Source organism: Phoxinus phoxinus (assembly GCF_949152265.1).
Source record: "Phoxinus phoxinus genome assembly, chromosome: 7".
Lineage (NCBI taxonomy): Eukaryota > Metazoa > Chordata > Actinopteri > Cypriniformes > Leuciscidae > Phoxinus > Phoxinus phoxinus.
In genome coordinates, this window is record NC_136882.1 from 40,417,533 (window position 1) to 40,432,275 (window position 14,743).

The 14,743-nt window shown below is 36.0% G+C and overlaps 1 protein-coding gene across 4 annotated transcripts in view; it reads left to right on the forward strand.

The window, feature by feature from the left end:
• gpm6bb (glycoprotein M6Bb) overlaps positions 1 to 14,709 on the forward strand; it is a 46,112-nt gene extending 31,403 nt beyond the window's left edge. For 2 of the 4 annotated variants that reach the window (XM_079617530.1, XM_079617529.1), the window contains exons 3-7: positions 333 to 489; positions 3,138 to 3,306; positions 4,934 to 5,007; positions 5,095 to 5,160; positions 12,794 to 14,709. In XM_079617530.1, the coding sequence (XP_079473656.1) occupies positions 333 to 489; positions 3,138 to 3,306; positions 4,934 to 5,007; positions 5,095 to 5,160; positions 12,794 to 12,943 (616 nt within the window). In that variant the 3' untranslated portion in view covers positions 12,944 to 14,709. Of the gene's footprint in view, positions 1 to 332; positions 490 to 3,137; positions 3,307 to 4,933; positions 5,008 to 5,094; positions 5,161 to 6,506; positions 9,103 to 12,793 lie in introns of those variants that run through there. The other 2 variants (XM_079617532.1, XM_079617531.1) reach the window with 1 other exon arrangement.
• The last annotated feature ends 34 nt before the right edge of the window (positions 14,710 to 14,743 follow it).

Consider the following 14,743-nt stretch of genomic DNA (forward strand, 5'->3'; position numbering starts at 1 on the left):
TCATTTCAACTTAAATTACATTAAACTGACTTTTTATCTTGTATAACTTAATCATCTATATATCCATCTATCTCTCTCTCTAATCATCCTTTCTTATTAATCTTTCTTTCATTCTAACTAATCTTGACGATCTGCCTATCTATATACTTTTTAAAACTACTAAACTTAAACTTATTAAAAACTAAACACCTTCAAACTTCAAGCTTTTAAAACTACTGCAAACTTTCTGGCTTTTTCAAGCCAACTTAAAGTTGGTCTACAAACTTTGTGTTAATCAGTTTCAAGCAGTAACGTGTGTGTGTGTGTGTGTCCTCTCCTCTCGTGCCGTGCAGAGTGCAGCTCATGCAGTACGTCATCTACGGCATCGCCTCCTTCTTCTTCCTCTACGGCATCATCCTCCTCGCCGAGGGCTTCTACACCACCAGTGCCGTGAAGGAGCTTCACAACGAGTTCAAGACCACCGTCTGCGGACGCTGCATCAGCGGGATGGTACCTCATGCTCTTCAGTGTGTGTGTGTGTGTGTGTGTGTGTGTGTGATCATGAGAAGCTGCAGTTCTCCTCTATATCTGTGTCAGTGTCTGAACTCCTGAACGCCTCAAACGAGTTTCTTCCGGGAACGAACACGCCACAATATTCCTCATTTAGGTGGAACAATTATTTATTATTTATATTACTCTAAAATGTATTTAAAATCTAATGTTCATTCAAAAATAATTTAATGGATTCGAGGAGTTTTGTGGTTGAAATTTTAAAAAGTAACAAATCCTTCCCTCGGGTCAATGTGACCCCCATAGGAATGCTTCAGTTTACATCGAAAAACCTTAAAATGCTCAAAATTCACACTAAAAATGCTAAAACTTTACCAAAAACTGACTGTATAATGTGTACATGTGTATCTGAACTCGTCTCACACTGAAGATAAACTGGCTTTAGGACCCAGAGGAACAGCTCATCTGCTCCATATAGAGATATAAGCTCATCTAGAGTTATGAAATATCATCTTATATTATTATTATCCACATGATGTCGGTGAAGACTCCCGATGTAAGATATTTAGAGCTGAATTAAAAGGGTTATGCATGAAATTGTGAGTTATTTTGAATTTAAGTTGAAAGAATGTGAGGAATGTGCTTAAATTACTATTTATTTATTATTTGATCAAATCTAGTGATTTAAAGGTAAATTAAATGACAAAAAAATCTCCAAAAATAATCGCATTAAAAAAATAGAAAAAATATTATCAATATGAAATAAAATAAGCTTTCTGGGAAAAAAAAAATTAAGTATAATTTTAGGGCTTCGCACCATTTTGACCCACTAGGGTTAAATAATTAACCCTTTAGCTGTCACTGTCCCGTATACGGGACACCTACGTTTACCTCATTATATTACAATTAAATCCTAAATTAATCATGACAAACTATATATCGTTGGAAAGGTCTAAGACTCCTTAATAGATATTTCAGCACTGTTTTCTGTTACAAATTATGCAGGAACAGTAATAGATGAATTTATGACAAGAGCGCACCTCAAAAAAATCGACATCATAACAGGAGTTCTGACCTTTGTCACAAAAAGTAGACGCACACACTTTTAATAATTGAAATGTTGGTTTTCATGCTAAAAATTAATAATAAAACATATAATCTAGTATTTGTCAATAAAAAAAATGATAAAATAATATTACCTTATAAAAAGTATCATATATATATTATCCTCTAAAATATAATATTATCTTTTTTTATCGCCTTTTTTTATTACATTTCATATTTTAGTAGTTATCATAAATTAGGTATCATTTGAAAGCTTACGATCTCAGAATTCATCCTGTGAAAACTGTTTTGAAATTGGACATTGTGTTACCATAGAAACATTACTCTAAATTATTTTATCAGGCTCCTCCCCTTTTGGGCATTATGATGTTTCATAATTTATGATCAAAATATTTTCTAATCTTGACAAAACACATATTGTCAGAAAGGTCTGAGTCTCAAGGTTCCATATTTTGTGACAGAAGTGATATTTGGACAGAAATGTATACATTTTTTATGGCAGAATGCATACAGTTAAATTCAATGGAATTCAATGACACCCGGAGGCTATTTTTGGTATTACGCCTAAACAAAATCTCATGGGAACTTCAATTTTTATGATATCAACTTCAAATTTGGAACACAACTTGGTTAGATTTATGGCTTTGATTTTATAGTAATTTTATAGTAAAAAATATTTTGTAAAATATATATTTTATATAAAAGAAAAATATTAAATAAATTATATTTGATTTAATGTAAATTTAAACTTCCATAACTTTTTCATACTTTAATTTTTTGAAGTTCTGTTTTTTCCCTTTAAAACAAGACCAAACTTAGGTCTATACTCCAAAGCATTCTTGAATTACAGCCATTTAAGCTTGAATAGTGCATTTTAATGTCCATTCTCAAAAAGGGGGGTGACAGCTAAAGGGTTAATAAATAAAGGGGCGGGGCCTGGTTGAGTTAGTCAGTAGTGTGTTAAACTGGCGGTTATGGTAAGGGGGCGGGGCATTTCCCAAACACACTCGAAGCGCTCGACCAATCACAACACACTGCTCCAGCCGACCAATCAGAGCACAGTGTGCTTTTCAGAAGGAGGGGCTTCATAGAGACAGGAAGTAAACAGAGCGTTACTGACAGACTGGGGAGAGAGGAACCGCAACAATGGAGAATATGAGGAGAATAATCAACATTCATGCAGGAGAACCTGTTCTAGTGGAGCCTGAAAACACTTTATAATACGTCCTTTTTTTGAGGCCAGTTTATTTTAGAAATAATGAATTATATCCCATACAGTCGCTGTGGAGTCTGAAACCATTCTAGTTATTGGCTTTTTAATGTCTGATGATATTACAGGAAACTTCACCTTTTAAACTTTAAACAGTAAATCAGTGAAATATGATTATAATAAATCATCAGTTCTCTATGTGAATATATAGTAGATTGTAATTTATTCCTGTGATCAAAGCTGAGTTTATCATCATTACTCCAGTCTTCAGTGTCACATGATCAGTGTTGAAAACCGTTTTCTGCTTCAGATTGTTGTGGAAACTGCAATAGACGACCATTCAAAAGTTGATTCTTGAACGTCTCTTCCTCAGTTCGTGTTCCTGACGTACGTGCTGGGGATCGCGTGGCTCGGTGTGTTCGGCTTCTCAGCGGTTCCCGTGTTCCTGTTCTACAACATGTGGTCGACCTGCGCGGCCATGCGCTCGCCGGTGGCTAACCTCACCAACATCGACAGCATCTGCGTGGACGTGCGCCAGTACGGTACGCCACACACTCTCAGCGGTCAGGGCTTTCTCATCCGACACTCTGAGGCATCGACAGCAGGGTTTGAAATTAACACTGTCAGCGGGTAAAAATCAGCAGTGGCGGGGAACGCTGTCAAATCTCGAGCCAAGATGGCGTGTTACTTATTAAACCCTCAGACGGTCTTCGTTTCGCAGTCACATCCTGCGTCCTCCCGGTCAGAAGTGACCGGACACCTAAAAATGAAACTTCCTCCATCCCAGTAAAACCAATGCAATTTATTTTTGTTCTATAATATTTTTTCTTTTTAATTTTGTATTTTGAGAGAATTTTATTGATTTTTTTTTATATTTATGCAATATTTATGGTCTATTTTTGCCATTGAAAAAAATTATATATATATATATATATATATATATATATGTTTTTATTTATTTATTTTTATTAATGCAGTATTTTAGTTTAATATAGAGTCTAAGCCTTCCAAAGCATTTTTTTTGTAGCAGATTAGCACCATCTGGTGAGGAGAGTATGGAGAGAAAGCGTAGACCCATGGTGTAACCACTAGATGGCATAAACAGCTCTCTATGGAGAGGCATGTGAATTCCCCAGCTGTTTATGGACATTTACTTTTTCTTTTTTTTGTGGATTTGAATATATATATATATATATATATATATATATATATATATATATATATATATATATAAAAAGGTGACTTTTTTGTGTGTTTTTGTCATTTTCCCATTCATTTCCTATGGGTCGGTCATTTTTGACCGGAGGCCGAAATTGTGACTTTTTTTTTACGACCACTTAGCATGCTCGGATCATGACCTCAAATTTTTTTTGTATTCACATACCTAATATCATAAAAGTCACCAAGTTTCATAACATTACGATGAAGCTGTGATTTTTAGAAATTCAAAACAGAAAATAAATTGGTCAGAAATGACGAGGACCGTCTGAGGGATTTATGTTTACTTTGCTGGGGAAGGTCGTGTAAGTACTCAGATACTCGTGAGTCATTATGATATATTAAATACAGTTTATTGTGCAGAATCTGCTCATATCTGGCTTACTTGAACACACACGTCACTACACAACTAATAACACCGCGCTTGTTCGTTTGCATTGAAGCAATAGCGAATATTAAAAAAACATTTGGTGAACCGAAAAGACTAACATCCAAAAAAAATTTTTTGTTCTTTGTACTGTTGATCTGTCCACATAAAACACATTTATGGTGATGAAAGAGTTGAGGAGATGCTGGATGACTGGATTTATGAATATTTTTGAATAAGAAATATCTATATATTATATATATGTATATATAGCTGTGACATAGATAATCTAGTTTATTAATACATTTGTTTGGCTAGTAGAAGTTCTGAATGGCCGGTAACTTAAGAATTTAGTCCGGGGAGTAATAAAGTTAATTTCAAACCCTGATCGACAGATAACGTCACTTTAATCTGAAACGTTGCATTTGAGGTTTACATTTAATCAGTTCAGGCGTTTCCTGGAAATCAAACCCATGATCCTCCACTATAAATGCAGTGTGTGTGTGTGTGTGTGTGTGTGTGTGTGTGTGTGTGTGTGTGTGTGTGTGTGTGTGTGTGTGTGTGTGTGTGTGATTGTGAAACAGGGATTATTCCATGGAACGCTACACCGGGAAAAGCGTGCGGCTCAACGCTCGGAGATATCTGCAACACCAGTGAGGTATGAACACACATCTCTCAGTTCAGTAACTCAGGTGTCCAGCAGCAGATGCACATGATCGTGTGTGTGTGTGTGTGTGTGTTGCAGTTCTACCTGTCGTACCATCTGTATATCGTGGCGTGTGCCGGAGCCGGGGCCACGGTCATTGCTCTGGTAAGCACATGTTTCTCGTGTGATCATATAAATGGGGTGTTTGTTCCTATTCCTGCTCTTGTCCCCTCATTCCCAGCGCCGTCCACTGCAAACCATGCGCTTTAAGCCCTGATCTAACGCTTAGCTTGAGGAGACGTGGGATGCCAGCTTTAGCAGAAGCGGTTCTCGCTGTGAGAGCATTAGATATTTCACTTTATTTTCGAGTATTTAGTCACATGCTTAACTGAGAACAAGACATTGCGACTTAACACAACAGATTTAACACCACAAAACTAGATTATAATTACCCATTATAATCACTAGCGCTGTCTACACTGGAGGCGTCTGCTGTGTCGGGTTACACCTTCAGTTTACAGACGACCTGTTCATATTATTGACCATTGCACAACTACTACTGCTCACTGGCACATTATTATTATTATTGAATTGTTTTTATTATTTCTTCATTTAATTTTAATTTATTTGATTGAATTTAATTACATTTTTTTTTATTGTTTCTTTATTTAATTTAATTATTTTTATTTTGTGTATTTAAATTTTATTATTTCTTTATTTTATTTTAATGTTGAGTATTTTAAATGTATTATATCTTTATTTTATTTTAATTTTGTGTATTATAATTTTATTATTACTTTATTTTAATTTTGTGTATTTCAATTTCATTATTTCTTTAAAACAAATTTCAATTTCAATCAAATTAAAATTATATTAAATACATTTAAATAAAGAAATAATACAATTACAATAAAATAAATATTTTTATTATTTAATTTAATTTTAATTTGATTGAAATTTGTTTTAATTTTAATTATTTATTTAATTTTAATTTTGTGTATTTTAATTTTATTATTTATTTAATTCAATTAATTAAATGATTATTTATTTTATATATATTTTTTTTTAAAAACAAATATTCTTTTCACTGTGAATTTTATTTGTAGTGATTTTTTTTTTATGTTTTAAATATTTAAATTATTTCTGAAATTATTTCAAATCAACTCGTGTTGGTCTTTGCCTTCTAATTTAAATATTAGTCTAATCTGTGTGCGTATATTGAAATTGTATTGTTGAGGATAACCCCTTGAGATGAAACATCTCGTTTTCAAGGAGGTCCTCGAGACAGAAAAAAAAAATTATACAACACATATACATTCACACTCGCATAAATGTATATATTTGCATACTATCATTATTTTGCTACTCTAAAAGAACTCGTGTTGCAGACGCTTGCAGTGTGGACAGTGTCAGCGCTGTAATCTCAGGAACAGACTCATTTCATCTAAAGTCAAACTTTATTCCGGGTGATATTCTTTATTATCTGATATCTGTGCTTTCTCTTCCACCAGCTCATCTACATGATGGCTACCACGTATAACTTTGCTGTTTTGAAGTTTAAGAGTCGAGAGGACTGCTGCACTAAATTTTAACGCATCAAAGTGCCTAGAACGAGCAGACACTGACAATATGGACTAAAATAATAGAGATGAAAACAAATGAGAGAAACATTTCATTGCTTTTGACATGTAATGTGTAAATATAGGACTGTACACAGATGTAGCTTTGTGGACGCAGTTTCTGTAAACATGGACGTGTTGTTCTGGAGAGTTTGCCTGTGTTTCTGCAACCACTAGAAAAGCTGAATTTAAAGCCTAATATAGAGTCTCTTTAGATTCCTCCTCTTATCATCAGTCAGGACAGATGCAGACCCTCAGAGGAAGTGCTTGCCCATTCTTTTTCTCATTAGAGACTCTTCAGAGTTCTGATCCATGAAACAAACCAACCAGACGATGCACAAAATAACATCGGATTCAATTATGAGTATTTGAAAATCAGACAAGAACATATTAAGCCAAATAAGATAAGTATACAAACTTGTATTTGAGGTATATATATATATACATACTTTGAATATCGTGCAAAAGTTCATATATTTCGCCGCATTGAAGCAGTAATTCATGCAAAAGTCCCAAACCAATACAGAGATCACATGCATGATTATACTGTTCAGAGGGCCGACATTTCTGTATTTAAAACCCTTTTTTTTAATGTAATATTAAAATTTTCGGAGATTTTGAATTTGGGGTTTTCATAAGCTTTAAGCCATAGTCATCAAAATTATAACTTTTGCACGATATTCTAATTTTCCGAGTTTCACCTGTATATAAATTAGTTTAAATGTTTTTACATTTGATTATCATCATGAACGCATTAAATAATTGCTCAAAAGTGACAGTAAAGACATTTATAATGATGGAAAAAATTATATTTCAAATAAATGCTGTTCTTACGAACTTTCTAATTATCAAAGAATCCTGAAAAATAAAAAGCATCACAGTTTCCACAGAAATATGAACAACACTGATAATAATCATAAATGTGTCTTGATCATCAGATCATCATATTACACTGATTTCTGGAGGATCATGTGACACTGAAGACTGGAGTAATGATGATAAACTCAGCTTTGATCACAGGAATACATTACACTTTACTGTATATTCACATAGAGAACTGATGATCTACATTATAATAATATTTCACTGTTTTACTGTATTTTTGATCAAATAAATGTAGCCTTGGTGAGCAGGAGAGACTTATTTTAAAATCAAAACTCGAACTGACACCAAAAATTATATATTTTTTTCAAGATTTTATGAGTTTGGCTTACAGAAGTAAATGACTTCAGAAACACATCTGTTATATTATAAGCTCTGGGGTTTTATCTCATGCCTCTATAGAGAAAATGAATGTGGTTTTCACTTCCAGAATCTGCTGAGCTGTATTGGGGGAAATATATAGTTTCTAAAGTTAAACATTTCAGAGTTTTGCCAAGTGTGCCGGTGCCTGCGCCGGCGCCTCCAGTGTTTCTTCCTTCGAACCCGTTTACAGTTTTCAGTGTTTTTATCATTTCTATTCATTTGTTTGAAGCAGTATTATGAAGATTGTTGGTATCTGTTATTTTAAACACAGACCTTTCACTGTCAAAATACAAATAAATAATTTTAAATGCTAAAAAATACATATTTAGTTGCATATCAGTAAGATCAGATTTCATTCAAAACTGCGTCTCTATGATCAGAACTACGCAGATCTCGTCATGTATTATTATATGATTTGCTCATCATAACACTGTCTGCTTTACTATTAATAAACAAAAACATGCTGTCATTAGGAACAAACTGTGTCCTTTGATTCAAGGTCATTACTAAAAACTTTACTTTAGAACACATTATTAATAATACGATGATAATTGTAGCTTGTGATCAGAATAATTACATGGGATTGTGCCAAATGCTTGATTATGTAACGTTTTAAAGGCATTAATTTACAGCTAAACAATCGTCTTAAACCTTGTTAACTCACAGCTTCAGTGGATTATTGCTTCTAATAAAGGGGTCGTGACACGACATCGTTCAGCAAAAACTGTCGAACGCTCCGAACACACACAATCCTCTGCGGTGGAGCATTCACTGTAAACAGAGTCTCGAATGACTACGCCAATGAAGAAAACCTGATGTGTAACAGTACACAGGTGTATATATTATATAGACTCATTACATGCAAAGTGAGATATTTCAAGCCTTTATTTGTTATATTTTGATGATTATGGCTTACAGCTTATGGAAACCTTTTCATAATATTCTAATTTTGAATTTGGGGTTTTTCCTAATCTGTAAGCCATATTCATCAAAATTATAACAAATAAAGGCTTGAAATATCTCACTTTGCATGTAATGAGTCTATATAATATATTAGTTTCACCTTTTAAGTTGAATTACTGAAATAAATGAACTTTTGCACCATATTCTCATTTTTACAGTTTCGCCTGTACTAGATCCGTGTGTTCATTCTTAAAGAGACAGCGGCCTTAGTTTCATTAATGTTAAAGGATTAGTTCACTTTAAAAAAAACTTTTGCTGATAATTTACTCACCCCGATGTCATCAAGATGTCCATGTCTTTCTTTCTTCAGTGGAAAAGAAATGAAGGTTTTTGATGAACACATTTCTCCATATAATGGACGTCAATGGGCCCCAAACGGGTCAAGGTCCAGATGACAGTGTCAGCGCCGCTTCAACGGGCTTTAAACGACACCAGACGATGAATACGGCTCTTATCTAGCGAAACCATCGTCATTTCAAACATAAATAATAAAGTTTAAGTTTTATAAGCACAAGCGCTCGCCTTGCTCTGTTCTGTGATGTTCGTGACGTCACGTAATACGCAGTTACGCTGTAAAGGTCACGCTTGACGAGTCAGTGTTTACAGATGTGCGGAAGGAGGACCATACACACATATTCAAATGTCTTTGTGTCAGTTTATCGGTTAAAATGCCCATCTCGTGTGTGTATCCTGGTGTTGGAATATTAAAAAGCCTAAAAGAACATTTTCGTCAGGACAGAAATGTTTTACTTTTCACAGAAGCGTGACCTTTACAGCGTAACTGCGTATTACGGGACGTCACGAACGCGCATCACAGAACAGAGCAAGGCGAGCGCTTGTGCTTATAAAACTTAAACTTTATTATTTATGTTTGAAATGACGATGGGTTCGCTAGATAAGAGCCGTATTCATCGTCTGGTGTCGTTTAAAGCCCGTTGAAGCGGCGCTGACACTGTCATCTGGACCTTGACCCGTTTGGGGCCCATTGACGTCCATTATATGGAGAAATGTGTTCATCAAAAACCTTCATTTCTTTTCCACTGAAGAAAGAAAGACATGGACATCTTTTTTGTAGCTTTTTTTATCCTTATTATGAATCAATTTATATTTAGTGAGGACTATACAGTGTTTTATTTTTTACATTTGAATATTCAGTTTCGGTAGTATTTCTTCCTACATGTTAAATAAACCTAAAAAATCTCAGAATAAAGTAACATGTTCTGCTGTGCTTTACTACAGAAGAATTGTATTCAGCTCACTGGGCATTTGTTTTATCATTTTGGGTTGACTAAAATGAAAAGAAAAACAAAAGTTTCACATTTAATTCAGATTTTGTTCCTTCTAGACATTAAATGTGATTAAAAATCAAGAATGGGTTTTACATCGAACCGTGACACACATCCAGTGTATGCTAATATTAGCCGATTAGCAACTGAATGCCAGTGGGCGGAGCCTACGCTCCAATGATGCTTAACTATTGGTCGATGTCTTGCTCTGGAGGCGGGAATATGCAAATATATTTGCTTGAGTGATGTCCCAGATCCCGTAATATCAAAACGAGCAGTTTTAGGAGCGAAACATCGAGGCAGGTTTGATTTCTCATGTCATGACCCCTTTAGACCTCTATTATAAACTAGCTCATTTCCAGTAGCAACGCGACGCAACATCCAGTGAACACACCTGTGTTTAACATGCGGCTCAGTGTCAGTTGTCACGTGTTTCTCTGCTTGTCGCAGTGTTATGTTCAAACTGAGATCCGCATTATTGCACATTAACAGTCAGATTGCATGATTTATTTAATACTCTGAGTTGTGGAGTTTCCTTGATAATGAATAAACCGACTCTGTCCAAACTCTCCGCAGTGGTCATTATTATCTCGTACTAACCCTCATCTCCTGCGCCTCCCCCCCGCCCTGTGCATATTCATGTGCTTTATAGATATGTCATAATATCCACTAGATTGTTTGTACAGTAAAGGAATAGTTTGGCTGTGAATAAACCCTCGTGTCGTTTTAAACCCATATGCTGTTGTTTTCTGTGCAACACTAGAACCAATGCAGTTACTTTATTGCTTTTATTCCCTTCATGAAGCTTTATATAGTTACATTTCACTACGAAGAACACGTATAATCACACAGCACTGGATATACAGTATATGAGTGTACGCTATATTAGTGCCGGGCAACGATTAATCGCGATTAATCACTTCCAAAATAAAAGTTTGTGTTTACATAATATATGTGTGTGTACTGTGTATAATTATTTAGATATCTAAAAAAACACACAATCATGTATATATTTAAGAAAAATTGGTTATATTTATATATAAAATATTTATATATAATATAAATTATATAAATGTATATACAGTATATAAATGCAAATATTTCTTAAATATATACATGAATGTGTGTGTATTTTTTACATAATAATTATACACAGTACACACACATATATTATGTAAACACTTTTATTTTGGATGCGATTAATCACGATTAATTTTTGACAGCCCTAATATATATATATATATATTATTTTTATATTTTTATCTGATAAATGCGACTATAAGGCATGAAGAGGTTGAGGTATTATAAATATCAATATCATGAATTTCTGCTTTGAATCGATGTGTTGTGAAGTGTTATATAAATAAATGTTTATAATAATTACTGCATGTATTTAAAAATACAACAGCATACAGGTTTGAATTGACATGAGTATATTTTCATTTATGGTTTAATTATTCCTTCACAATATGTTTGTGTGAGTGAGTGAGTGAGTGAGTGAGTGAGTGAGTGAGTGAGTGAGTGAGTCGGTGAGTGAGTGAGTCGGTGAGTGAGTCGGTGAGTGAGTGAGTGAGTGAGTGAGTGAGTGAGTGAGTCGGTGAGTGAGTGAGTGAGTGAGTGAGTGAGTCGGTGAGTGAGTGAGTGAGTGAGTGAGTCGGTGAGTGAGTCGGTGAGTGAGTGAGTGAGTGAGTGAGTCGGTGAGTGAGTGAGTGAGTCGGTGAGTGAGTGAGTCGGTGAGTGGAGTGAGTGAGTAAGTGAGTCGGTGAGTGAGTGAGTGAGTCGGTGAGTGAGTAAGTGAGTCGGTGAGTGAGTGAGTCGGTGAGTGAGTGAGTGAGTGAGTCGGTGAGTGAGTCGGTGAGTGAGTGAGTCGGTGAGTGAGTCGGTGAGTGAGTGAGCCGGTGAGTGGAGTGAGTGAGTGAGTGAGTCGGTGAGTGAGTGAGTCGGTGAGTGAGTGAGTGAGTGAGTCGGTGAGTGAGTCGGTGAGTGAGTGAGCCGGTGAGTGGAGTGAGTGAGTAAGTGAGTCGGTGAGTGAGTGAGCCGGTGAGTGGAGTGAGTGAGTAAGTGAGTCGGTGAGTGAGTGAGTGAGTCGGTGAGTGAGTAAGTGAGTCGGTGAGTGAGTGAGTCGGTGAGTGAGTGAGTCGGTGAGTGAGTGAGTCGGTGAGTGAGTGAGTCGGTGAGTGAGTGAGTCGGTGAGTGAGTGAGTCGGTGAGTGAGTGAGTGAGTGAGTCGGTGAGTGAGTCGGTGAGTGAGTGAGTGAGTCGGTGAGTGAGTGAGTGAGTCGGTGAGTGAGTGAGTGAGTCGGTGAGTGAGTGAGTGAGTCGGTGAGTGAGTGAGTGAGTCGGTGAGTGAGTGAGTGAGTCGGTGAGTGAGTGAGTGAGTGAGTCGGTGAGTGGGGTGAGTGAGTGGGTGAGTGAGTGAGTCGGTGAGTGAGTAAGTGAGTCGGTGAGTGAGTGAGTCGGTGAGTGAGTGAGTCGGTGAGTCGGTGAGTGAGTGAGTCGGTGAGTGAGTGAGTGAGTGAGTGAGTCGGTGAGTGGGGTGAGTGAGTGAGTGAGTGAGTGTGTGTGTGTGTGTATGTATGTATGTATGTATGTATGTATGTATGTATGTGTGTGTGTGTCTTCATACACTGCTGCTGCTCTGTCTCTGTTATTAACTCTCACTGGCCGTCACTCGACTCTCTTCCAGATCCATTATCTAATGATCCTCTCTGCAAACTGGGCTTATCTAAAGGACGCCAGTCACACACACGCGTATCAGGACATCAAACTGAAGGAGGAGCGCGAGCTACAGGACATCCAGGCGCGCTCCAAAGAGTGTGTGAACTCCTACTCCTGAGGACACACACACACACACACTCTCACACACACACTAACACACACTAATGCATCTGCTGCTTTCCTGTCCACTAACGCCGACTACACACACACACACACCCTTCTGTTTATCTTCTGTTCGGCTCCTCTCGAAGCGCTGTGAGATCAGCGACGGCTCGCTGAAGTTTGAAATGTTGCACTATTGGAAACACGGCGGAAACGCAAATCAGATTCTGTTCGTAACAAGATGTGATCGTGAACGTGAATATAAGTGAAGTGCAAGCATTAATTTCCCATGATCCCTGTAGAGGACGTTTCCTCTTGTGCACTTGCATTATATACATGTTACAATATTTGAAAAAGATTCAAACTATTGCATTTAAAATCCAATTTTGGGCAAAAATGTCTTGATCTTTGCACATGTTTTGAGTGCACTGCATTGTGGGATGTTCTGCGTTAGGATGAATGATGATGACCACTGAAACATTCACACTACCTCACATATACCACTTATTATTGAGCTCAAAACTTCATAATTCAGTGTGAAATGACTGTGCACAATGCATTTCTTCAGAATCCCAGACTTCATGTTCTATGTGACATTACAGAATTGCTGTATTATGAATAGAAGTATAATGTTTATACGGTCCCCAAAACAAGCGCAGGAATGAACGAATAATGAAAATATGAGAAATTCAAAAAAATTATATTTTACATGTAATGCTTATGAAAGAAGCGTTTGTGTAATGCATTAGAAAGTATTCAAAATGCACATTTTATAAATTTAAAATGCATTATATTTGTAATTACATCTGAAACTGGATATTTGTGATGTGCATTATACTTCCGAAAGGTGTTCAGTGAATATATGAGCATTATAATGAGATGCAGAATTAATGCATTCAAAACACCTTATAATGCATTATATATAAAGGCTTTATCTTTATTGTGATTCTCATTTTCAGTGGTGATTCTCATTATTATTGTAATGCAACTTTTTTTTTCTTTGAACAGAACATCATGCCATGATTGTCTAAATACTTGTTTTGTATGAAAGCGATGATATTTGGAGGGTTTTCGCCCAATTTTATTTGTAAAATGAGTAACTTGTTCCGCAGCTTTTCTCATTATCCGTTCAGTTTTTTTTGTTAACAGTGCATTTAAATCTCATCGTGAACATGAACTCTGACCAGCAACTCTTCTTCTTGGGAGGATCAAACTAAACTAATATGCATCTGTAAATACCGACGGCTGATTATGGCAGTCTCGTGCGTCCAGCGGCCGGTGGTCATCATATGGACATGTTGTAGGCAGCATTTGCCAGATTTTAACGTTATAATGTGCTTTCTTTTCTTTATTAGTTTTAGTCCATGTAATGTTTATTGCTTGTTAATTTGATTCATATATGAATTCTGTATAATATCGCTTTTTAACCATTATTCTTAGTGGACTCCCTTAGTTTTTACTTCTGAATTTTACAAAAATAAAAAAAGGCAAAAAATCTATAAACTACAAAGCGCAAATATATAAAGCATCTCCCTCTTTTATAAGCCTGACGTTTGTAACGGACTTGCCCCGACGGTTTTCATGTGCGATGTATATCTGTGTTTGTAATGCTTTAATCACTGGTGATATTCAGTGACGCTGTACGTTAAGGTGGATCGGGAATATTAACAACTGTCCAAACTGATGATTTGACGTCGGCGACACTGAACCGTGTTCAGCCCTTCAAACAAGCTGTTGGATTTTATACAAAAATAAATCAAATATAATAAAAGACTTCCTGGATCTCAACGAGTGTTCTTTCAAATCAATCAACGAG